The 26,138-nt window shown below is 41.9% G+C and overlaps 1 protein-coding gene and 1 long non-coding RNA gene across 2 annotated transcripts in view; one reads left to right on the forward strand and one right to left on the reverse strand.

Moving 5' to 3' along the window:
* Window positions 1–809: 809 nt before the first annotated feature.
* Window positions 810–18,080, forward strand: LOC125097637 (uncharacterized). Its single transcript, XR_007126567.1, has 4 exons — window positions 810–886; window positions 1,755–1,854; window positions 16,844–16,983; window positions 17,945–18,080. It is a non-coding gene; the product is annotated as an uncharacterized LOC125097637 (long non-coding RNA).
* DEPTOR (DEP domain containing MTOR interacting protein) overlaps window positions 5,614–26,138 on the reverse strand; it is a 133,303-nt gene continuing 112,778 nt past the window's right edge. Inside the window, exon 9 of the mRNA XM_047725462.1 lies at window positions 5,614–11,171. Within this exon, the coding sequence (XP_047581418.1) occupies window positions 11,043–11,171 (129 nt within the window). The 3' untranslated portion in view covers window positions 5,614–11,042. The remainder of the gene's footprint in view (window positions 11,172–26,138) is intronic.

Below are 26,138 nucleotides of genomic sequence, written 5' to 3' on the forward strand. Positions count from 1 at the left end.
TAGTTATTATTATTATTCGCTTGTCTAACATCCATAAAATGAGAGTAAACCAGCCAAATTTACAAGGCCTCTTACGGATTAAAAAAAAAGGATCCTGATTTCTGGTTTCATACTTCTACTTCCATTTCTGTACTAAGATGGAAGTGTGTGGAGTACATACAGGTGAGCCAGTTTTCTTAAGCAAGAAGGAGGAAGGCCAGGAAGGTTGATGGCTAAGCAGAGATGTGAGTGGCTTACTGTGTGTTTGCAGTAAGAAACACCATGCACTTCACAGCTAAGTCGGTGTATGACCTCCTTCCCCTCCATTTCAAGCAAAAACAACACTATTTTATTTTATTTGAGAGACAGAGAGAGCAAGTGCACAGGTGTGTGGCAGAGGCAGGGGGAGGGGCAGAGGGAGAGGGAGAGAATCTGAAGCAGGCTCCATGCCCAGCACAGAACCCAACCCGGAGCTTGATCTCATGACCCCGAGATCATGCCCTGAGCTGAAACCAAAAAGTCGAACACTTAACTGACAGAGCCACCCTGGAGCCCCTCTCACATCTTACATAGCTTGGACAAGCTGAAAGAAAATCTGAAAACAACACAAAACAAAATAGGGGTTCTTTGTCTAACAGACTCGCTGGCCTGACCTTCCAGTCTTCCTTAGAGCTCACAGGACTTGCTTCCTCCCTTTCTGCTGTTAAGCTCCACACCTGGGAGTCTTCTGGCTTAATAATTAGTGAACCTTCCTGTTCCCACGTCACATGCTCCATTGTCACCCCAGGTTCAAGAGTAAGGGCTCTCTTCTTCTTCACCTTTCATAGCATCAGGAACATCCAGATCTTCTGAACTCTGGGCTCCTCTCACGGTTTGATACACACACAGACACCTCTTCAAAGTTGAGGTAACAGATCAAATGTCCTTCTTTCTTCTTTTCTCCTCCTCCTCCCTGTCCTACCAGCCCAAGTCTCATCCACTCAGGCTGGACCTCAAGAGCTGTCCCTAGCTCCCTTCCTCAAGTTTGTATCATCAATCAGCCTTTGTGGACCCAGGCATTTCAGATTTCAGGGAGAAGCAAGTTTAATATTTAGTCCCAAGGGAGCAAGGGGAATTTAGAGTAAGATATGGAGTCCCAGGAGGCAATGAAAGAAGGTCACAATGGCCCAAAGACAGGTGAAGGAAAAGGGAGCTGTCAAATCCGGGATGTAAGCACCCAAGACGCTTTGCCAAGGGTTTTACAGAGCACTCCTTTCTTCTGCTCCAGGACGTGCGTCAGATGTCTAAGGCAAGCAGCAGCCTGTGCCTCCACTCTCCGCCTGCCCAAATCTTGTGCTAACAGAAGCACTAGCGGGTGGTTTCGCTTGCATAATTCCCGCATGAATCTCCTAAGCCTCTAGACTTAGGAAGCTGCTCACAAAAGACAAACAGAATGATGCTCAGGAAACCTTTATAACTTCTTGATAATCAAGACGGAGTTGCTGGTGTACCTGAGAAAGAGCGTTTGCCCTGGGACGTAAGGCACGCCCGTTGATTACTTTCACTGTTTTTTCTTATTTATTTATTTATTTAAAGATTTTATTCATTTGACAGACAGAGATCACAAGTAGGCAGAGAGGCAGGCAGAGAGAGAGGGGAGGAAGCAGGCTCCCTGATGAGCAGAGAGAACGATGCGGGGCTCCATCCCAGGACCCCAGGATCATGACCTGAGCCGAAGGCAGAGGCTTTAACCCACTGAGCCACCCAGATGCCCCCTTTCACTGTTTTCTTAACAGGCTATCAAACTGCCTGTAACCTGATCAGGTGGTAAATGGATAATACGCAGTGTTGTGAAATTACTCGGTATGAGATCTGGGCTTTCAAAGATTATGTTTGGTAAGTTTGGTAATTTTTGGTTTCAAAGTGAGGGAGCTGAGTAACTATCCAAAGCAGAAGGGTTTTTACTCTGTCCCAACATACAGCCACAAATCCAGAGCTGTGTTTTCTAATCAACCTGGGAAAATCCTTGCTCTGCAGCACCCGAGGAGGATAGCCAAGGTAACAGAGTGGGTGATTTCTTTTAATGTACTCAACTGAGTATAGTGATGATCGTATATATTTTTCTAACCCATCTATTATCCAGTCTATGGTAAAAACTAAAATGTACATTGTTGGTGATGAAGATATATATGTATAGACAATCTTATGAATTAGTGTGTGTCATCATGGCTGAAATTAGCATGATATAGTAATAATAATAATAATTGGGGTGCCTGGGTGGCTCAGTGGTTAAGCCTCTGCCTTCGGCTCGGGTCATGATCTCAGGGTCCTGGGATCGAGCCCCGAATCGGGCTCTCTGCTCAGTGGGGAGCCTGCTTCCTCCTCTCTCTCTGACTGCCTCTGCCTACTTGTTATTCTGTCAAATAAATAATAAAAAAATCTTTAAAAAAAATAAAAAGATAAAGTCTATGAGACCTAATATATTTTTTTAAGTAATAATAATAATAGCTATCAGTCATTATTTTTAAAGTACTATGTGTCAGGCACTGTACTAAGACCCTTCAATGTATTAACTAATTAATCTTCATAATAGCCTCCTGAGATGATTATATCATTTAAAAATGAGAAAACCAGGGCACCTGGGTGGCTCAGTGGGTTGGGCCCTCTGCCTTCAGCTCGGGTCATGATCCCAGAGTCCTGGGATCGAGCCCCGCATCGGGCTCTCTGCTCGGTGGGGAGCCTGCTTCCTTGTCTCTCTCTGCCTGCCTCTCTGCCTACTTGTGATCTCTGTCTGTCAAATAAATAAATAAAATCTTTAAAAAAAATGAGAAAACCAAGACACAGAAAGATGCACTGAGAAGAGCATTGACTAAACATTCTGGGACCCAGGCTCCAGTCCCACATATACATTAGTTGGCATGGATTTGAGACAAGTCATAACTTCTCCAGAGTTCATTTTCCTTTCTGTTTAGAGGGCAGAAAAACAAGACAAGCATCCACTTACTGGTTATTTATTATGGATCAGGCATAAGGATGAGTGTTTTACTCGTGTTATCTCATTTACTCCTCACAGTAGTCAAACGGGGTCAGTGCTATAATCCCCATTTTACAGATCAGGAAACTGATACCTAGAGACATCAAGTAACTGAATGTGCTCTTGAGTGTGAGAATTGGAATCTGCATCTAGGTCTCTAGGTCTCCAGATCCCATGCTCTTAACCCCTATGACCTTTCCAGCCTTAGTACATTTGGACTTGCTGCTTCCTCTGCCTGCACTACTCGTCTTGATTTCTTTAAGCCTGACTCAGTCGCCTTCTTTAGGTATTAAGGCCCACAACCAGGTTTGCAAAGAGGCTTTGGCTCAGAGCTGTTGCACTGCATAACTCCAGGGGGCGCTGTTCACATGGACCGTAATGAGAACGGTGCCTCACCGGAACTGAGGAGCACGGTTTTACTGACCACCCTGCTGAAATCCTGGTCACTCTCCATCACCCCATCTGGTCAGTTACTTCTTAGCACTTACCCCTATCTAAAATGAACTGTTTTATTTATATAATTTATTTATTATCTGTGGCTCCCAAGGATACATAAATTTCATGTGGACAGGGACCTTTATTATTTACTGTTGTTTGCCGAAGACTTAGTGACAGACCCATAGCACATGCTTAATAAATATTTGTTGGATGTCCATAAATATGTCATACTGACTTCCAATAATCCTTGCCTCATTGGAATCACAGGGTTGTTACAGGATAAAAAGTTTCAAGACATCGAGGCATCATGAAGACACTGATGTAGTAAGTTAGGATTATAAATTGCCAATTACATTTTCTGTGCTTTAAATTTATGAGCTAATTAGGACTCTCAGTATCATTGACCAAATAGACATTTATTTGACAAAAATTAAGAAATCTCAGAATATCAAGTGTTGGAGAAGATATTGACAACATGTATCACTTTCATATTTTGGAAAGGAGTGTACAGTGACTCACCACTTTGGAAACTAGTTGTGTCCTTGTAAAGTCAGCACTCACGTTTCCCATGACTCAGCACTTCTTCTCCCAAGTAAATGCCTAAGGTAAATTCCTACGCTTATTCCCAGGAGTTGGTGTAAGAATGTTCCTAACAGGTAGGAGAAGAGTAAATGAAACAAGATGGGATTGGGAGGGAGACAAACCATAAGTGACTCTTAATCTCACAAAACAAACTGAGGGTTGATGGGGGGAGGGGGTTGGGAGAGGGGGGTGGGGTTATGGATATTGGGGAGGGTATGTACTATGGTGAGTAGTGTAGTAGTAGTAGTAGTAGTAGTATGCTGTGATTTGTGTAAACCTGGCGATTCGCAGACCTGTACCCCTGGGGATAAAAATATATGTTTATAAAGCTGTAAAAAAAAAAAAAAAAAAGAAAAAGAAAAAAGAAAAAAGAAAGGATGAATACCCAAGTTTTGTAGCAACATGGACGGGACTGGAAGAGATTATGCTGAGTGAAATAAGTCAAGCAGAGAGAGTCAATTATCATATGGTTTCACTTATTTGTGGAGCATAACAAATAGCATGGAGGACAAGGGGAGATGGAGAGGAGAAGGGAGTTGAGGGAAATTGGAAGGGGAGGTGAACCATGAGAGACTATGGACTCTGAAAAACGATCTGAGAATTTTGAAGGGGTGGGGGGTGGGAGGTTGGGGGCACCAGGTGGTGGGTATTGGAGAGGGCACGGATTGCATGGAGCACTGGGTGTGGTGCAAAAATAATGAATACTGTTATGCTGAAAAAATAAAAAATTAAAAAAAAAAAAAAAAAAGAATGTTCCTAACAACCCTACCAATGATGATGACAACAACAGTGGAAACAACCCAAATGCCCAATGACAAGAAAATAACTTGGGCTCTAGAAATTTGTGAAGCTGTGAAAAATGAATGAATGATGACTACGCAGAAAAATCTAGAAGAATCTTAGTAATATAATCCTGAACAAAAATATGCGAATCTCAGATTATATAAAACTTGATGCCCTTTTAATAAAGTTCATTAAAAAAAAAAACCTAAACAATAATGAAAACAAGAGAATGGTAAAGTCAACACTGACTGCTGTGGTTATGTTGGGTAAGGGAAAGTGGGCACACAGTTGTGAAGTTGTTGACTTTACCATTCTCTGGGTAAGTTGCTGTCAGTGTTCTGGTTCTTGGGTGAGATGGTGGTTTCTTGCAGTAAACCACCTGCTTCAACACCATGATTTCTTATCCGGCCCCCCACCCCTTCCATGGAGAGAACGCTTCTAGAAGGCAGGCCCAAATGTGACTCATGGATCCAGGGTCATGTCTCCTCAGTTTTGTATTCCCAGGGCCTATATACAGTATCTAGCAAGACAGTCTCAGCGAGGTTTCTGGAAGGAAGGAAGGGAGAAAGGAAGGGAGGAAATGAGAGAAAAATGTAAAGTGTCTTTGGTTTATATTGAGTGTAATCCAATCACCCCATGCTTTACCCGCTCCCACACATACTGAATTATGTAATCAATTTCCTAATTAGTTGAAAATAAAAAAGAACTAACATTCTCCAGGAGTAGTAAACAACTACATAACATTTTTCCATATAGGCTATTCCACAATACTCATCAATATGGGGCTTTATAGGGAGAAAATGATTCCAAATCAAATGGACAGTACAGAAAAAGCTTTTTAATGCACTTTTTTTTTTTTCAGGCAAAAGAGCGTCAGAAAACATCCATCATTAAGTAGTGTTACAAATGGCACTTTTGGCTACATTAGAGAATTAGATATGAATCCCATGTGTTTTCTCTGATCGCTTAGTAGTAGAGCAACTTTATAATGCAACCCTTTCTTAGGATAAAAAAACGGCTAATTTGTCCTAAAAGACAGGAAAAGCTATAAACCTAAAGTCACCACTTTAAAAAATTTAACATTTATTTCATACTATACAATCTATTCTCATATTATAATTTTCAGTATTATGCTACAATTCTTAAGAAGGGAAAACATAAATTTCAACCTAATTTAAAAATAAACATATAAATTAAGTACATATATTAATGCATTTGATAATATCATATGCTAACTTTGACGATGAACTTCATTTTGGTATGCTGCAGATTTGCCCTTTTGGTGTTGAACTGAGGAAAAGCATATTATACCTGAAATTCTGCCTTCGATGAGTAAAACAATGCTCAGTGATATCAACGGATTCTTACAAGTTGGTAAAACTGTAATGTTCCCAAGTTCTTCTGACGAAAATGAAACAGGATTAATGCTCAACAGGAAAGAATAGTTAGTGTCAGTTTAAAATAGGTCTTGAGGGGGCGCCTGGGTGGCTCAACCAGTTAAGTGTCTGCCTTCGGCACAGGTTATGATCCCAGGGTCCTGGGATCGAGCCCCACATGGGGCTCCCTGCTCAGCAGGGAGCCTGCTTCTCCCTCTCCCTTTGCTGCTCCCCCTGCTTGTGCTCTTTTGCTCTCTCTGTCAAATAAAGAAAGAAAAGAAAATAGGTCTTGAAATTTGACTCTCATCACAAATATTTGAAAAGAGTATTTGGAAATGTGATACTATATTTTGAAATATATTGAAAGCAATATTGAAATATTGAATTGAATATATTGAAAGCAATGATTCTTAAATTGTTAATTGTTAATTGCTACCACCCCAATGCAGTCACTTTTATAAGATGGCATGAAGCTGACTGCATTTCATCTACTCAAATATGGGTATCTTCTTCCGGTTACCCGCCATTTCTCAACTAGTCCCCTTAGCAACTTGTGCAACTATTCATCAGACATTAATAGTCAAACATCACACAATAGGACTGACCCAAAAGGCAACTGCGTTTTTCTCTCTACAGCAGAAGTAACAAACGTGGCTTTCAAACTTGCACTGGTAGCATATACCACACTAATGAAGAAACCAAAGATTTCCACCTCCGTCACACTAACACGAACACACGACACAAACTCCTGAAAAATCCAAAATGTTTTCTCGGGGAACAACGAAAGCCATTTCAGGGACCTCGGTGAGTGAAGCTACACACACGATACGCGTGTGCGTGGGTGCACGTGTGCACACACACACACACAAATGCGCGTGCGAAAGAAAAGCTCTTAGGAGTATTGCTTACTGTTCATTTAGGATAATTCTTGAGGTTTCATTTAGAAGTGGAGTTCCTAAATTTTAAAGCAATTTGCCTGTTAAAATATCACAGAAGATACTTATTTTTTAATGATATGATTTCACAATCTATGGCCTGAGTTAATTAAAATGTAATCTTTCACCTTCACAGGTAGCACTCCTTGTGTTTTATGAACACCCCAGAGCCAAAGGCCTATTTTCACCACATTTGTGTTTGCTACAGAAAGCTATCTTGTAAAGGACATGTCATTAGAAAGCAGAAGACTAGCGTCTAACCCAGGATCTCTCCCTAGCAAGCCTCATGAGCTCGGGTGTGCCACCGGAATGTTCCAACTGAGCTGTGCTCATCAGTAAAATGAGGACAGGACACCGTGCTCTCCATGGCTCCATGTGGCACCATTAGTTTAGGATTTTCCAACTTTGAAGTTTTCATTAGGCACTGGGCTCTATTCACAACCTAGTAACGAACTTCTACCCAGTGTTTGGTCAATGATTTGCATCTGGAAAGCAGAGCCTTTCAGTAACTAGGTAGCTCCTTGGTCCTTTATTCCATGAATGGTGAGTACCTACTCTTGGTGCATTAAAAGTAGCCATAAATTCTTTGCAGCTCCTTCCGTCAAAGGGAGAGACCATTCCCCGCCTCTTGATTCTCAGCTAGTTTAGTGATTTGCTTTGACCAGCGACACGCTACGTAAGTATCCCTGGGTCACTCCCCAGGCAAGTCCATGAAAGGTCCTTGCAGTTTCCATTCTCACCTTCTTTGATCTCATGAGGCGTGATGAGGAATCCTCGGAGCTCTGGGGAAAGGCCACATGGGGTGGAAGGAAATACCTCAGCCAACAGCATCAGCCATCTGTGACACCCATGCACAGAGCCTTCCTAGACCACAAATGTTCATGGGAACCCACCCGGCACCACATGGACCAGTGGCTGGCCATCCCGGCAGAGTTCTGCGCCATTTGCCAACATAAAGGATCATGAGCACAGAGAGTGTTACGAGGCATGTTGTGGGGTGGCACGCCAGTAGCCAGGGACAGCTGATACACTACTGTGTCACCACCTGCTGATGCTCAGAGTGTAGTGAGGGAGACAGATACATGTCTGTCAGAGACGTCTGTCATACATCTCTGACAGAGATGTGATGGATAACCTCCAAGTAAATATCATCAGTGCTGTAAACATAGGGCATTGATGCATAAGGGGCCATGGGAATTTAGACAAGGGGAGTCAAGCCCAGAAGTGGGGAGCTGGCAAAGATTTCTCAGAGAAAATAGTATCTAAGGGGAGTTACTTAGATTTCTCCAGGCAAAGACAGAGAGGTCATATTTCAGAGAGGAGAAGCTTATGTGGAAAGGCTGGAGGGAGCTCAGTAGTGTCCCGATGGGAATGGGAGCACTCACTTTCATTACCATGTAAGGATGTCAGGGTGGAGGGTTGCCGAGGAGTAGCTAAGGCAAAGCTCTCTTGAACTTAACTAGAATTCTCTGGCATTTGGCCTTTAATCTGAGGGTGATGGGAGCCAAAGGAAGAAATAGTTCCTCCCTCCTTTCTTTCCTTCCTTCTTTCCTCCTCTTCTTCCCTTCATATTCATTTGACCGAAGACATCAATAAACTCTGAATCAAAGAAATTCCACTGGCAGGAAGCTGAACGGAGTAAAGAAAGACAGATGCTTTTCTGGGGCTTAGATTGGTTAAAGGGAAGTGATACTATGCCAGGACCCAAGACGATAGGCATTAGGACATGAGTACAAAGTACAGATGGCAGGCAAGAAGAAGATGCCATCGACAAAGGTGGTCCTCCTTCTTTTGAATTTAATGAACACCTGAACAGAGGCAGCATCTAAGACTTGTCTTTTAAAGACGTCCTAAGAACTTTCTGAGCTGAATCATAAGGTCTCCCACTCACTAGTTGTGTGGCCTCAGGCACATGACTAATCTCTGTATGAATCAGCTTCCTCAGCTGTAAAATGGAGATAATGGCGATATTGAACCTCATGGGTCAGGAGGAATAAGTGATGTATAGTTTTAGCACAGCGCTGGGTATAAAATAACCCCGCAACAGTATGTCCCTAAATGGGGAAAGGCTGGGGGAGGGGCGGTAACATGGGCTCTAGCATTAAACAAACCCATGTTTGAATCTTAGCAGATCTTGCAGCAGTGAGAACACGGATGTTGAAGTTTGCTTACACTTAGTTTCCAAATCTGAGAAATGAGGGTGATAATACCCTTCTTGGAGGTTTTTTTTTTTTTTTTAAGATTTTATTTATTTATTGTCAGAGAGAGAGCAGGTGTGCGCAAGCGGGTGGGACGGCAGGAAGAGGGAGAAGCAGGCACCCCGACAAGAAAGGAGCGTGATGTGGGCTTGATCCCAGGACCCCGGGATCATAACCTGAGCCAAAGGCAGATGCTTCACCCACTGAGCCACTCAGGTGTCCCTTGGAGGATTCTGATGGAGATTCAATGAGATCACATACATTAAGTGCCATAGCACAAAGCCTGGCATACAGTATAATCGCACATACACACAGAATCGCTACTAGCTCCCAAATGGAGATTGACGGTACTAACGTTAGACATTCTATATTACTTCAAAATCCTATTCTCTGACTAAAGCTAAGATCAGAAAAGCTGGATTACCAGAAACATATATATGTAACATCTGTAGCACGATATGTCCATTTTACTAGTACCAACACATTAAGATAACCTATCACAAAAAGAATGGCTGAGGTACAACATTCATATTTCATTGTTAATACGTGATAAGAAAGTAACCTGGTTGTTCAGAATGCATTATATGAAATCAAGAATTTGGCATTCCCTGACTATCTAATTTGGCACTTTGAGGAATTTCCTCGATACACCAAGCCCCCAAATGCATTCTTTTCTAAACCAAAAAAAAAAAAAGAAACATGCATATATACAGTGAGCTGAAAAATGACAACACAAGATGATGTTTTGGTGAAAAATAATCCCGCCAAAGAAGCAGGACATGTCATTCCTTAGAATATGTTACACTAGAAAGCTAGTAAAAATTCAGGCCAACAAGGCAATTTAATTTCAAGTTTTTATCACATATGGGCCAAGCTCTAGAATACTTCATTTAAAAAGGGACAACTTCAATGTGAAATCTTGCCAGAGGCTTGATATGTGTATATACAAATTCCTCTGTTTTGACATTCATCATATTCTGGATTAATTCTAGAAAGCTTCTGTAGCTGATTGATAAGACAAAATTATTTAGGCTCAGAAAGAGAAATCAGAGCAAATAATCAGAAGTAGTATCCCCCTATGTATCCCATCTATATTCATCACAAGGTTTTTGTTTTCTAATGAATGCCATAAATGAAAACATAGGTTAGAAATTGATACTAAAGGAGGAATTAAGAAAAAGTCATTTTTTTCAATGGCTTTTAAGCACTTGAATGCTTTAGAACCTCTTCAAAATGCTAGTTAACGGGTAATATTCCTCTGGATGTTGCTTTAATTTGAAGCTTGGTGAAATCCAGATCTTTCCATAAAGAGTTCCAGGTTCATTTTGGTAAGAGAACAATTTAAAATCTGTAACAACTACTCCATTGAATCCTAGGAGGGGATTTTAGCATGTTGCTGTTTTGGCCAGAGAAGCATTTCAACAACTTTAGGCAAACCAAGATAAAAAACAATGGCTGAGAACTACAAATGGAACCTGAGTAAGGCAATTCTACTACGTAAGGAAATTTCATTTCTGAACTTTTTTATACACGGACATAATTTTTTTTTTTAAAGATGATCTACCTGGTTCTTCCACATTCAAACAGTGTATGAAATGCAAATCAAGATGTGTATGTATGGAGAAATTTTGTGCATCCAAAACCATCTGTGTGCGTGGAAGTCTTGTCATTGCATTGCTTTGTGTTATCCTGGCTTCGATCATCCTCAGGCCACTGAAGGGCCGGGATGTCCACCTGTTCAGCACTCTAACTCCTCCATGACTTCCATGACGATCGTCCGAGGGCCCGTCAGAATCAGATTGCTCACCGTCCGGTAGTCAACATGCAGCACATTGAGCCCATTTACGGAGACGACAAACTGACAGACCTAAAGGACAGACAAAGAGAAAGTATCTATTATAGCTCCTGCTTTTCCATAGACTTCTAATGAAGTCATTGTGTATCTCTAATGTCTAACATCTCTTAAAATACCCAACTGCCCCCAGCTGAAGACAACAATTTCCAAGAATTTATGCTTTTCCTCGAAGGTGATATAAGAGAAAAAGCATTTGGCTTAGTGTTTCACAAAATTAGGATTAAATCCTAATTTAGCAACTTACTAGCTGGAGCTAGGTATTTAAATTTCTGAGCTTCATTTCCCTCAACTCTAAACTAGAGATGATTAATAATAATAATAATACCTACCTTATAAGATCTTGTAAGAATTAAAGGAAGTGAAGTACATCAAGTTTCTGCAGTGCTCTATGCCAATGGAGTACTCAATACATTTTTACAGTGTTTAGGGATGTTATTCATTTGGAGTCAATATTTAGGGAGCCCCTATGGCCCACGATTCCCAAGACAGCCCTCTTTTCCACCTACTGTTTCTGAAGGATTATTAATAGTGCTTCCTTTCACTTGCCAAGGTGTCCCCATTGAGATGATAAATTTCATACCTTTCCCTATTTCCATCCCTTATGAAAGTGGGTGAGGCAAATAAAGGTCAGCTTTTACACTAAGTATTAGTTAACCCGTGATAGGAGAGAGAATTACAATAAAAAAAAGAAGTACCATTCAATAATGAGAGACCATAGTGAGCTTGAGAATGATCTACAGCTACTGCTTCAAAGGGAGGTACTTCACTTGAGGTTAGTGGTGACATTAGATGCTGGGTACTTTCTTATTTAGCTGACACAAAATAACAGTTGGTATATCTGTTGTATGTCTAAAGAGGCAGACATGGGACATTCAAATGATTTATGTCCCTCAAAGAGAAAAATGGAGAGACACAGATCTCCAGCTGTCGGTGATAAGTACATCTAATTAGCAAAACAGAATCCCACAGAATGTAAGTCTGTATAGTGCCTGGCACATAGTAGATACAATATCCCCAACCCCCAATGATGTCTATGTCCTAATCCCTGGAACTTCTGAATATTTAGTTTATAGGGCAATGGGGAGTTAGGGTTCCAGATGGAATAGGTTGCTCATCAGCTGATTTTAACATTAGGAGATTATCCTGAGTCATCTAGGTGGGCCCAATGTAACTGCAAGGGTCCTTAGGAGAGGGAGACTTGCAAGCCAAAGGCAAAAGTAGATGTCAGAACAGAAGCAAGAAAGTGGAGAGAAAAGAGAAAGGGGCCAGGAACCAAGAAATGTAAGTGGCATCTATCAGCTGGAAAAGGCAAGGCAGTGGATTTTCCCCTCCAAAAGCCCAGAAGGAATGCAGGCCCGCTCACACCTTTAGATTTCTGACTCCAGAGCTAGAGCAATACATTTTCTTTGTTTCAAGCTGCCAAGTTTATGTCAATTTGTTACAGCAGCAATAGAAAAACCAATGCAGTAACCCAATAAATATTCATTGTTGAATGAATTGAATGTATAAATGCATCAAGCAAAAAAAGCACAATTTTGATTGGCTCTGAAGGGTTTCTTGCTTCTTATAAATTATCCCCTCACTGAATAAGAAAATAAGAAAATAAAAAGGAGGAAAGGAAAGAAGACAAAAAGGAAGAAGGGAGAGAAGATTGAGATAGGGGAAGGAAAGGAGATTCTCTGGTTTAGACTGACTGATTGAATGTCTCCCATATCTGTTGTTATCATCATATTTCTTTATAATCCCCCAGTAATTAATATGCATATCTGATTATTAATTAATTGATTTAGTGTTAATGACTCAAAGAATAGGAAAATATGAAAACAGTTTGAAAATCATTATTTCCTTTTCTTATTTCTGAGTGGGTAATAACTTCAACTCAAACACTGTATTGATACAATATAAATAATATGAATTATAAATGTTTAAAACACAAAATATATTTTGAATATAAAAATAAAATTAAATCTATAAATTAAATATAATAAAACACTATATTATTAAGTGTAAAAATACCTATCCTATTCCTCAAACCAATATTGGAAAGTATTAGAAAGGCAGCTATAGATGGAAAAGATGTGGGATTTGGAATTTAATCCTAAGCATTTAAGTTTTTGGCTCCTTTTGTTTGATGACCTTAATCAAGTCATGTCTTCTCTACCATGTCTCAATTTATAAAACAGGGTTAGGTAAAAATGCTTATCTGCACGGGCTCAAATTAGATAATGAATTTAAAGCCTCTTTGCACATGTCAAGCACTACACTGTTGGTTTCATGAATTTCTTTCTCTTTAAAAATACCCACTATCTCTGTGGTCACATGCAAAACAAAATGGAAAGTGGACCGTGGTAAGCAAAGTGGTTATTTACATAATGAACACTTTCTGTTGTCATGAACCTCAATATTTTCCACTCCCAACCTACACTGCCATGGCATCCTCGTATGTAAGGAGACCATACCATCACTGTTTCTCCTTTCCCATTTCCATAAATCTGTCCTCATGGATTCAGGGCACATGTTGTATAGAATCAGCAGTTCTCAACCATGATAGAAGTCATAGTCATAATCAAAGTCATACCAGCAGGTTACAATCCCTCCTGAAGTAGGCCATGGGTAATTTGCAAGGCAATTGAGCACTAATTTAAGGTAAACATTCATGGTGCTTTGTTTTTTCTGTTCCAGCATACTCATGAGCCAAAGGATAAGAGAAAGTCCACTCCCTCCTGATTCAGAGTGCTGACTTTAGACCCGGGTCTTTCTTTCCTCCAAAGAGATGAATAGTCTTTTTGTGATGCCAAATGAGAAGGCAGTAGTTGCCAGGTGAACTCACATTCCAGCAAAACCTTCATGGGCTCTGGAAGGAGAGATGTGTCTCAGCATCACCAGGGATTACCTTTAGCATTTAGTCTCAACCAGAATTATATTCTGTCTCTCTGACACACTGGTTGTTTTCACTGACCAACACTTGAAAAGTAGGAAATTTCCACATAAACATCTAGGATCTAGCTTCTCTGGAACAATCTAAAGCTCTAATAACATCAGGTCAGGATGGCCACTTGCCAGTGGCTGAATAGGGGCTAACCCTAGTAGATGTTCTCTTACTTGTCATGGTCCACACTGGTTTGTGTTTCTCTGCCACCTAGTGGACAGACATTGGAGTCTATGCCCCTGATCTGGGGCCACCAGAAGCAAAGAGCTGAAGAGAGGGAGATTTGGTACACCAAGAACCAAAGGATGCCAAATGTCCATTGATGGATGAAAAGAGAAATAAAATTTGGTATATCCATATCATGGAGTATCATTCAGCAATAAAATGGAATCAACCTTGCGCTACAACATGGATGAACCTTGAAAACATGATGCTAAGTGACAGAAGTCAGTTGCAACAGACCATATTTGAATAAGTCCATTTATATAGAAAGTCCAGAACGGACAAATGCACAGAGACAGAAAGTAGATTGGTGGTGCCTAAGGCTAGGGCATGGGGAGGTATGAAAGGGTGTCTAGTCCAGTCAAACTGTAACCAACTTGCAATCCTCAAAAATAATTGTTTTATTAAAAAAAAAAAGTGTAGGGTTTCTTTCAAAGGTGGTGCAATGTTCTAATATTGATTGTGGAGATAGTCACATGACTCTGTGACTATGCCCAAAATAAGTGAGATATACACTTTACACAGTGTATGAATTATAACTCAACAAAGATGTTATTAAAAAGAAGAATTGGAGGGAAGGGTGGGCTGATGCCAGCAATTCATAGATCTCTGTAGACTGGAGAGGGTGGATGCAGGATTGGTTGAAAGAAGGGGTCTTACAGACCTCTTGATTGCAGGGTCTCTCGGAGGTTCAAAACTGGACTGGTAAGGGCTGTGTGATTGGGAGGATGAGCCCTCCATGGCCGCTGCTCAGGACCTATGCCCTGGAGTTGAGAGGTGGAAAGGGGGCAGGCATCAGGGCCAGTTGGACAAGGACCATGGGCAGCACACTGGTCAAAGTCCTTCTTATTGGGGTGCCTAAACCCCAGGATGGGCACCTGGGGAAACAACATAATCCCAAAGGGGAAGTCATGGGCAATGGGACACCAAAACAATATTATATTGGACTTGTCATCAACCTTGGTGAGTGGTGACTTGAACTGCACTTGATTTTGGAGAAAGGTTATTTTGGGGGTACCTGGGTGGCTCAGTCCGTTAAGTGTCCAATTCCTGATTTCGGCTCAGATCATGATCTCAGGATCGTGAGATCGAGCCCCACATTGGGCTCTGCACTCAACAGGGAGTTTGCTTGGGATTCTCTCTCTCCCTCGCTCTCTGCCCCTCCCACTCATACTCTCTCTCTCTAAAATAAGTACATCTTTAGAAAAGAGAGAGAGAATCATGATCAGACTCCACACTGAGCCTGGAACCCAACATGGGGCTCCATACCAGGACCCTGAGATTATGATCTGAGCTGAAACCAAGAGTTGGATCTTAACTGACTCTGTCCCCCAGGTACTCCAATAAATCATTCTTTTAAAAAATTTTCTTTTGGGGTGCCTGGGTGGCTCAGTGGGTTAAAGTCTCTGACCTCGGCTCAAGTCATGATCCCAGAGTCCTGGGATCAAGCCCCACATAGTCAGGCTTTCTGCTCAATGGGGAGCCTGCTTCCCCCTCTCTCTCTGCCTGCCTCTCTGCCTACTTGTGATCTCTGTCTGCCAAGTAAATAAATAAAATCTTAAAAAAAAATTAAAAATTTTCTTTTATGGTAGCTGGTTTCTATCACTGGCCACCCATGATCATCAGTATAATGCTTATGAACAAACTGAGTCTGAGAGGTTAAGTGTTTGCTCAAGGTTACACAACTAAGTGTGACTTCTGGAATTTGAACTCCATATGACTCCACAGCCCCACATAAATACAAATTTATAAAGTACAAGTTATATATGCAAGTTTGAGGAATGCAGAGAATAGTAGAAGACACATGTTTCTTCTCTTTGCTTTAACTATTAATTAAGCAGTGTAGGTTTGCTCAAATAGCTTGTGATGTCGACAAGTGATATTTTGGGTCTTCCAACTGCATAAAAAGGTTTTTACTCAGTTAATCTTGGATTGCTTTTGTGCCACTTAAAGTCCTGAGCGATATATGAACTTTCATATTTATTTCGATTTTTTTTTTCTTGAATGACGAGGGGAAAAAAGCCTTCCAAACATTCATCATGCTTGTATTCAAGGTGGTATTTTTGGAGTCAGTCTGTTAGTAAAAACGTCATCTCTCCCTAAGTGGTTCTCACAACTGTTGTGGTTCCTGCAGTTCCAATGTCCTGTTACTAAAAATGTGCAAAATGATCTGGAAATGCAGGTAGAATTGCATAACGTATTCAGTTATGACAGACTTTGAATTAGCATCTATGGTACACTCTGTTCTGCAAATAAAGACATATTACAAGTAACCACAGGAAGTACACAGCCTGGGGAAAATGTTTTTCTCTTCTGTATTAAAAAGCTCACACATACAATAAATAGAACATGTGACTAGATCTACATTAGGTATCGTATTACCTCCTACCTAGGTTCAGGGAATGTAGACGCCACCCGTAGGCGGAAATGAGAATTTAAGTGAGGGTGGGATACTTTTCTTCTGCTTATAATTACCTTTATCAGATCTATTTTCAAAGATTTTATTGCAATTTTCTCATTTCCCGGTTCACAGAAAAGAGATCAAGCATGAGGTCATGTAGCTGCTCTAAACTCATTTCCTCCAGAAATGGTGGTACCTTGACTTTATACAGAAGGGAAATGGAGGATGTCATCCTTAATGAGGAGGAAGAAGAACACCTTAGTAAGTCATAGGTAAGTGATTTCTGAGCAAGAAGGCAGTGGAGAAAAGTCCTAGAAACCATGGTAGGTCTGGTAAGAGTTAATGGGAAGACAGGGGTAGGACTCAGCACAGTTCAGGGTGTGATCAGGTTGGGATGAATACCTAGGCTGAACTCCAGCTTCTCTCCTGATAAGGAGCCAAAACAACTAAATAATCTTGCCTCTAATTCCTCTCCTGCGCCAGTCCTCCTGGCAGACACCAGACAATCCTACAGATGGATTGAGTGCCCCTGCATTGCGCAATTGCACATTCGTCCTTGTATGGCTAGCGTTCCATCACAATCATTCAATTGTTATCCAAAGTGCTAGTGAGGTTGGAAAGAAACACTACACCTATGATTACATAAGTGTCTTCTTCCTGCCATGGAAATCTGTATTCACTGACACACTCGCATCCCTGAAATGACTGCACTCACATGAGAGCTACCCTGGCTTTTCTCTTCCTTTTCCTTGTGTTCTTGAAGGAGAAAAGATTGGAGGGTAAGCCTGTTTGAGGCTTTCCCTCAAAATAACAAAACAGTTGGCAAGACAGAGACCAAGAGACAAAGTTTTAATACTATGATTATAATATGATTAATTGATACAAATTTCAAAAGTAGGCAACTAACCTTATCTTAGCATTCCTGGATAGTAGCTTCACTAGCAGCTCATTTTGTAACAAACTGAGATGTGCCTAAATAATATGTACATTTTCTATATAGTGCAATAGAATTGTTTTAACTCTAACCTTTATAATTTATGAGTAATGGGACTTTGGGCAAGTTATAAATACCCTGAGTTATGCTTTACTCATCTGTAAAATGGGGATCAAGTTTATTATGAGAATCAAATCTGATTAACTACTAAGCTCCGTGTTTAATAATAGTGAAACACTAAATAAATAATGGCTTTTCTCTTCTGTCCCTCTTCACACACAACCTCTCCCCGCAAACAGCCTTGTGAATGCAGACTGTTGAAATGAAAAGACAGACCAACCATCGCATGGTGATTACCCAGGAAAGCCACCTTGGGTTCTGGTTTTGGGAGCTGGAAATAGATACTGAGTTGGTATTATTTACTGAGATAAAATATAAAAATAAAGATAAAAATCAATCCAGGGTGATAAGAGAGATTTTTCCCTAAGCTAAGAGTATCCCGCAAGGTTAGAGAATCCAGAAACCACTGTAAACAGTCGGCATAATTTTAAAGTAAATCGAGTATAGAATTCCTTAAGGCATCATTGGTCCTGTCTGTAGGATATTCACTTTAACAAAGACGATGCAGAACTAAAGTGAGCTGAGTCAGAATGTGCTCATGACTTCTACAGAATGAATTCCTTACATCTATAGAATGCTTTATGTTTGCAAAAACACTCACATTCAGCAAGGATACCAGGAGTTTTAGACACTGCTGTAGTAATAAATAAGTTGTGTGTCTGTATTTAGTGCATAATAGCCTTGACAGTGGAACATTGTTCTTGGGGAGGGGAAAAAAAAAAAGAAAGGATTTGCAGCTGTATGTTTAGTCCCATAAATCTGTTCACCAAATATGCAACTGGCTGGAGAGCGAGTGGTGTGGGAGGCGGCAGAGATCCAGTTCTTAGACAAACACAGGCTCCTCTCTCCAGAGAATTCGTTTTCCTCTAAGCTTTATGCACGTTCAGCACACTATAGGGCCCTGTGATGTCCCCAAAGAACAGACTGTGCCATCAGCCTCGAAGGAAAGTCAAGGATATGTTACGAGTGACTTTCCCAATAAAACAACAACAAAAAGCAACACTGAAGAATTTTTGTTTCTGACTGAGGAATGCCAAGTGCCTGCTGGTTTCTAACAGAAACCCCTTCCAGCCCAAATCGACCAAAGGTCTGCTTCAGACCCAGGCTCACCCTTAGTCCACTTTGCTCCATTGTGGGGGGAGGTGCCAGTCATGGGGGACTGTGGCGTACTTCAAGGAGGGGGAGATATGGGGTCCACTGAACTTAGATTTCCAGATTTAGGATGAAAATTTGCCTTCCAGGGGATTCCCTCTGGAAATGGGGTTGAGGCTACATGGAGGATTTGTGGCCTGTCCTGGTGCTTCATACCCTTTCCCACATGCTGCTCTGGATTCACTGGGACCACTTCCAAGATCTGCTTGTGCTAAGGCCAGACAGCACACTCTTGACCTGGCGGTTCCCTGAGGTTATAAGCAGCGTCCAGGCACTGAAGAGAAGCAATGTACGCACATTATAACCACAAGATTCCTTGGAATTCCTTTACTACTGAAGGAAAGGAATCTGCTATCTGGGAGCCTTTGAATACCACAGAGAATATGCAAATTATCACTCCTACCTTGCCCCCCCTGACAAAGTTGGCTTGCACTCTGGATACAGAAAGTTCCTTCGAATTCCAAGAATGGCGAACTGGGGCTTCCAGCAGCAGGAGACACACACTCCCAATGCCATGTGTTAACTCCCACGGGAGCTCATGGCTAAAAGGAAAGAGGTTCCAGAAGGTCCAACTTCCTCCCTGACCCCAAATTCTTTCCTCCACAGAAACCTTTTACCCAATTAGCTATTTGCCCTTAGAATGCTATTTATTATTAGGCACTTAACACCCAGAAATGATTATGCTTTTTTTTGGACTATGCTAAAAAGCAAAATGAATATAGTAAAAGTTTTAAAAGAGACTAAACAAAAGGCAATACACAGTAAGGTTATTCATCACGTTTTTCATATACTATTTTACTCATAAGAGGTGATTTATAGTGTGTTGGTAATATTATCTAACCATTTTTTTTAAGAATTTATTTATTTATTTGACAGAGAGAGTGAGAGAGCACAAGCAGGCAGAGCAGCAGTGGGACAGGGAGAAGCAGGCTCCCCACTGAGCGAGGAGCCTGATGCAGGGCTCAATCCCAGGACCCCAGGACCCTAGGACCATGACCTGAGCCAAAGGCAGATGCCCAACCAACTGAGCCACCCAGATGCCCTGATATTATCTAACCTTTAAGAGTGAACCAAAGTCTCATTCTTTTTATTCTACCCCCAAGGTGGTGCCGCTGTGATTGGAGCTGAGAACAAAGTGGTGTGTATGCGTGTGTATTTCGCAGAGATAGCACGGGTCACAAGTAGGTGGTAATTCTGTGGGGGAGGAAGTAAACGGGTTGAAAATAGGTCTAAGATAGAGTGTGGTCTTTGTGAGCACGTTATCTGGACTAAGTAACCTCAGAAATTCTTTGTCATGGTCGCTGGGAGCTGAGTACCCCTGGCAGAGGAAACTATGCCTCTGTTTCTTCTCTAGAAACTCTTATTTTACCAGTACATGGGGCTATATTTGGGACCAAGCGATCTGTGGGCCAAGGACAGGGCTGCCATTCAGGCTCCTCAGGACCCTCTCAGTTTAGGGACTTGTACTGAAGGAACTGGGGAGGTTCCATGCTGACTTGGCTAAAGATTGGGAGTAAACCTCACCCCACTCCCACCTCCCAGGGTCTAGCAATAAACAGTAGGTATGGCCTTTGTGTTATGTTATGGATCATAACATCTTTAGGAACCTTGCACACTGTATGGATTTGAAGACTGGGGTTCTGTCCACTATCTCCATTCCTAGAGAAACACCTAATCCCTGGCAGAGTTGGTAACTGACTTTGCCAAGATTAGCCCAGGTAGAAAAATTGAGGACCAGAAAATTAAATAATCCCAACACATTTGGAGGGTACCATGATACAATGGAAAGACCAAGGGTTCTGGAAACAGACAGACCTGGGCTAGTTTGGCTTTTGGCTCTTCCATTTACTCACACAACCAGAGGCTATGACTCAAATTCTGTCAGTCTCAACTACAAAATAGAGCTAATATCCAGGTTATAGGGTTGGGACAAAGATGAGACAGATGATACACATTAAGCAACCGTCACTGTGCTCACCGTGACGCCCAACTAAAATGGGTTCCTTCTTCCTGTTATCCCTGAAGAACATACCAGACATTACATTCCATTAAGTGGTCTGCCCTCCTGGGCCAGCTCCCACACCCACGCATGTTTACTCGAATGCCAAACCACTGGATTCTGAGCCAGGACTGAACAGCTTTGCTAAGTCTTAATGCGAGAAAGTGATTAATTTGTAGGTTAACCCAGGAAAATGGGCTTCCATTCTGGGCATTCAAAAATGATCCAGGAAAGTGTCCCAGATGGCCATAGTCAGTTTGGTCCTATTGCTTCCATCTTTCATAAAGTACCTGAGATGAGTCATGTTATGCACAGAACCAGAGTTTGCTAGAATGAGGTGTGTGTTTGTTTTTTACGTTTAGAGAGAAAAGACCAAACATGGGACTCCTATTTTAATTACTTCCTCTGTCTTGGGTCCCTACCCCAAGGAGCCAGAGGGAACAAAGAGATAGTTTTTGCTTACAGAGACAATGGTAGAAGCAACTCTAGAGGTATATAATCTAATTTCACATGCGGTAGCAAGTACTGGGTACAATTCCTTGAGGTCATCCTCTTCATCCTCTCTCCTCCTTGACCAGATGGATCTCATATTCAGTGTCCCCACCCCTTCTTTGTATTTGTACTGGGGATATTCTGCGGGCCTGATTTTAGGAAGAGCATTAATATAATAAATAAGAGGAGGGGCTCTGTATCGGCCCCTTGGCCAAGCCAGAACTACATTTCCCAGATTCCCTTTCCAGTGTACTTCCAGGTCGCAGTGGCCACAAGGAGAAATCTGCATACTATGTGGTAAGCAGAAGTAAGACAGCGAACATCACTCATGGCTGCCGTGGTTAAATACAGTGAGAGGCTGACACAGAGATGCCGTGGAGGGGTTCCGGTCTGTTGTTCCATATCCGGTTCTTCTCCCCGACTGATAGCCCTCTGACCAATTGTGGTGTCAAGCCTCCCATCGCCAAGGAGGTCACCGCCTTCTAGATTTCTTCACCAGCTTCCCTTACAGTCCCATCCCAAAATGTTTGGAAATGAACGTTCGGGTCACCCAACCGGAAATCGAGTTTTGGGAACCATAAACAACCGAGGTGTCTGCTAATACATATGGAAAATGTTGTTTTTTTCCAGCTATTTCTCTGTATACATCCTATTTCCACAAGATCAGAAGCTCCTGACTAGAATGACTTCAGACTTTCCACAGAGTCTGAGACCCCTAAGTTGTGTTCCACAGAGTGCAGCCCTGTGCCCTGCGGCCCAAAATTCCGGTGCACACAGACACGGGGACCCCTTGGTCCTCTGCCTCCTCTGACCTAGCTAAGGCAGGAGACAGTCATGCCACTAGTGGGCCTACAAAGATATGGTGTGTGCCTGGTCCTGATTACTCTGGCTCTGTGAATTTGACCTCGTCAACCCCAGCTGAGGGTACGTGCAGGTGGCTACCCTGCCTGGAACACAGCCCCATTAGGGTCCCTCGGTCCCACTGTAGTAACACAGCTGATCACACATAGCCACAACAAAGGCAGCTTTTTCCCTCTGCGGGCCCTCTCTAAGCAGATCTCTGGCTTTCCCAGCCCAGCAAGAGAGCCCCCTTTAACACCTCGCTTTGTGAACTTTTCATCAGTTAGCACAAACTTCTGCCTAATCTGGGTGACTAGACAGATCTAGGTATGAGGAGAGGTTTCTCGGCAGAGAAACATCACCTCTTCAAACTAAAGACCCCACATGTATTTGAATTAAAAAGCAGCTGACCTCCACCAGCCTTCAACTTTCCTTGGCCCAGTAGGCGGTCTATTTCCTTTTTCTTCCAAAAAGCCTCTACATCTCTAAAAGAACCTGACACAGTGCAATTTTCCCAGGGTACAAGGCCACAGTTGTTAAGTGGCAACCTCACCATCAAATGCGGCTGAAACTCCATCCCGAAATTCCATCCTGAGGTACAAGACATGCAACGAGAGCTGTGTTTTACGCCGGCGGCTGGGGGAAGCTGGGTTTCTTGACCCACCCATGGCACCACATAGTTCACAGCAGCCCAGAAGTCAGCCTGAGGAATAACTGTGCGCAATCAGTGTTACTAAGGTTTACGGGCTGCTTTTTGGCTTGTTCTACTTTGGGCCAATTCTGATATCAAGTGGAGCTAATCCATTTCCAAATGTGCTTGTCACTGAGACGCTGCAAGTTAATCCCTCCAGACCCAAAGTATACTGTCTGAATGTCTTCGCAGCGCATTTCAAAAACAAACTATATGGAATGCTGTCTTCCCTTTGAATTTCAGGCATGAAAGTCAGGGCAGCCCCTTATCCAACCACAGGACGAGATCAGGTAGCACTGTATCCACCTTTTGTGAAGTTTGGATGATAATTCTCACTTTTGGCCGCTACACATTTAAGTCGTCTAGGAGTTTCCACAAAGCGCCCATATCTGGGCCTCAGCCCAGATCAACTGTGTCCGTATCTTTGGATATGTTGGAGGAGTTTCCCAAGTGATTCCGATTACAGGGAGGCCGGAGAAACACTGGTCTGGGCATTAATTCAAGGAGCTTTGTGCTCTTTCTTATGCTTGTTCTAAACAAGAAGATTCTATGCAAGCCCGGTTCCCCGAAATGGGAATTCAGGGCACACCAAGAGCTACCATTCACTTCTCACTTGACCCTGAACAGCTTTCCTTGGGTCTTGATTTTCCTGCATGTAAAATGGAGTTTATAATACACACTCACTTCTATTTCAGGGAGTTGTGAGAATACAATGAGGAATGTGAGTCTCCAACACAGGTGTCACAAAAGCAAGGCACTATTAGTATAAAAATTATTATTAAAAATAGTTGACCATAATATAAACTCAAATAGCCCAAATCATATTAGTTACTAAAATGACTACGATGGTAGGGGTGGGGTATAGGAGGGATAAAAACAGTCTAAATTGAATGTCCAGGGGCCAAGCATTGAGTTGATCCATCGCACACAGAAACCAGCATGATCAGGTCCTAGTTCTGGTTTTCTCACTTAACCCTGGGTGAGTCAGTTCATTTAGGTGGGATTCACTTTCCTTACTGACAACATGGGAAGGTTAGACTGGGAGATTCTTATCCCGGGATCCACGAATAAATTTTGGATAATCCGTGAACAACATTAAACTGTGTGCAAATGTCTCTCTCTCTCTCTCTCTCTCTCTCACACACACACACACACACACACAACTTTTTGTTTGTTTTTCTGGGAAGAGGGTCCATAGCTGTCACTGAACTCTCAAAGAGGCATATGACCCCAAGATAATATTAAGAATCAGCAGAATCTTCTAGCTCTAAGCTTCTGATTATTGATAGAGAAAATAATACCTTCCATTGTTGTTGGTAATTCAACAGACATTTATACGATGTTGAATTTCAAACACATTTCATTTATAAAGATATTCAATGAAAATCCTGGACAAGAGCCAAGAATAAAAGGAGAACCAACAAGCATTAATCACATAACCACAATGGCTTTCGTCCCCCCAGAAATCAAACTAGGCTGAAGATGGTATCAGGTCACAAAAGACCCAGAAGACTTGTACTGGCCTAGAGAGGTCCTGGGGCCAGACCATCCTCGGGGGTCTGCCAGCCCGGAGGTTCTGCACATCCTGCCCTCTAATTCCACCATGGGACTGGTGGAAGGAATATGGATTTGCATGGGGGCTGGAGGACAGATGGGGCAGAAAGTAAAGTCTTAGCTCAGAGAGAGACGTCTCTACAGTATGGGACTCAGCCAGAACAAGCACTTGTCAGTGTCAGACAAAACACAGAAGAAGGAAAAACCAGATATTAAAGCCCAGGGTGGAACAAGGCGTCTGGTGACGTTCGGTCCAGACTTTGCTTAAGGCTCTCCACAAGAACATTGTCGGGACCCATACTTGCTATCAGGAGACACCAGGATGCATGCTTCTGGGCTTCCAGCCAGCAGAACACTTTCATTCAGAAGCCCAGTTCAATGCTGGGGATCATACTAACATCTTAAAGATCCACAGATTTGGGCTGCTCAGATCTTTGGGACACAGAAAGTTGAGAGAAGGCTGTGTTTTTTTCTAGTTCCCCAAACTCCACCCTTTCACTTTTAAACAGCTCAGTGATTTGGATTTCTCATTTTGCAAGAATGCCATCCATCAGTGTCATGAAACCGGAGGACACAGCTGTACAATAAGAACCACTGCAGAGGGGCCCCAAATGCAGTATTACACTTCTGGCCCAGGATCCTCTAAAGCCCTGTGTTATTAAGGGTATTTCTGGCTTCTATCTTCTCTTGATATAAGCCGTTCCACACATAAACAATAATGATTCCAAAGCATATGATCTAGACCCAGGCATATCTGAATTCCCATGTAGGCAAAGTTCTTAAACCTCCAAACCTCATTATTTTCCCCAGCTGTAGAAAGGGAGACAATACTCTGTCCCAGGACAGAGGTGATTGTAAATGAAAGCCCAGAGATAATGCACCTAGCATAGTGCCTAGCATGTAATGTTACTCAACAAATACTGTTTTAAATTATCGTAGGGCTGTTTTCACTTGTTCTCCACGAAATCTACTGAAAGGGTGGGACATGTGCTCCCAGATGGAAAATCTATCTTCTTTTGCAAATATGTTCAGTGCTGTCTGCCTCTGTATCTGACTGAAATGATGTATTGTCTAGACATCAACTGACATGCTCAAATTCTTTTAAAAAATAAAGATAAAAAAAAATAAATAAAGATGAGGATGGACTCTGTACCGGCAAGGTGCTAGGGATTTTCAGATAAATTATCTTGTTGTTGCATATTATATTATACATTGTGTGTATATACACACACACACACACACACACACACACACACACAATATACATATTATATTATATTACCTAAGACTATAATGATGGGGCCTTGGGAATCAACTTCCAAGGATTTATTTAATACCTTAGAAATAGTAAGACTTGAATAAATGGAAACCAATTGGCTGGGATTTCTAAAAAAATTTCTGAGCACCTGTTAAGGGTCACGTGGTGTGGCAAGGGCTAGAATGAAATCCCACTGGCTATCTGCCATATTAACAAGCCTTTCTATTCTAGTAAAGCAGAGACAGTGTCTGGATCAGAGTTTCCACCATCGCTGGCCACAGAAATTAACTTGTTGACTCAATAAACATTTATTGGAAATGTAGTAGAAGAAGAATTAGATGTTATCCCTGCATTCATAGAGCATGTATCCTAGAGGAGGGTTAGAAA

Source organism: Lutra lutra, chromosome 4 (assembly GCF_902655055.1).
Source record: "Lutra lutra chromosome 4, mLutLut1.2, whole genome shotgun sequence".
NCBI classification, from domain to species: Eukaryota; Metazoa; Chordata; class Mammalia; order Carnivora; family Mustelidae; genus Lutra; species Lutra lutra.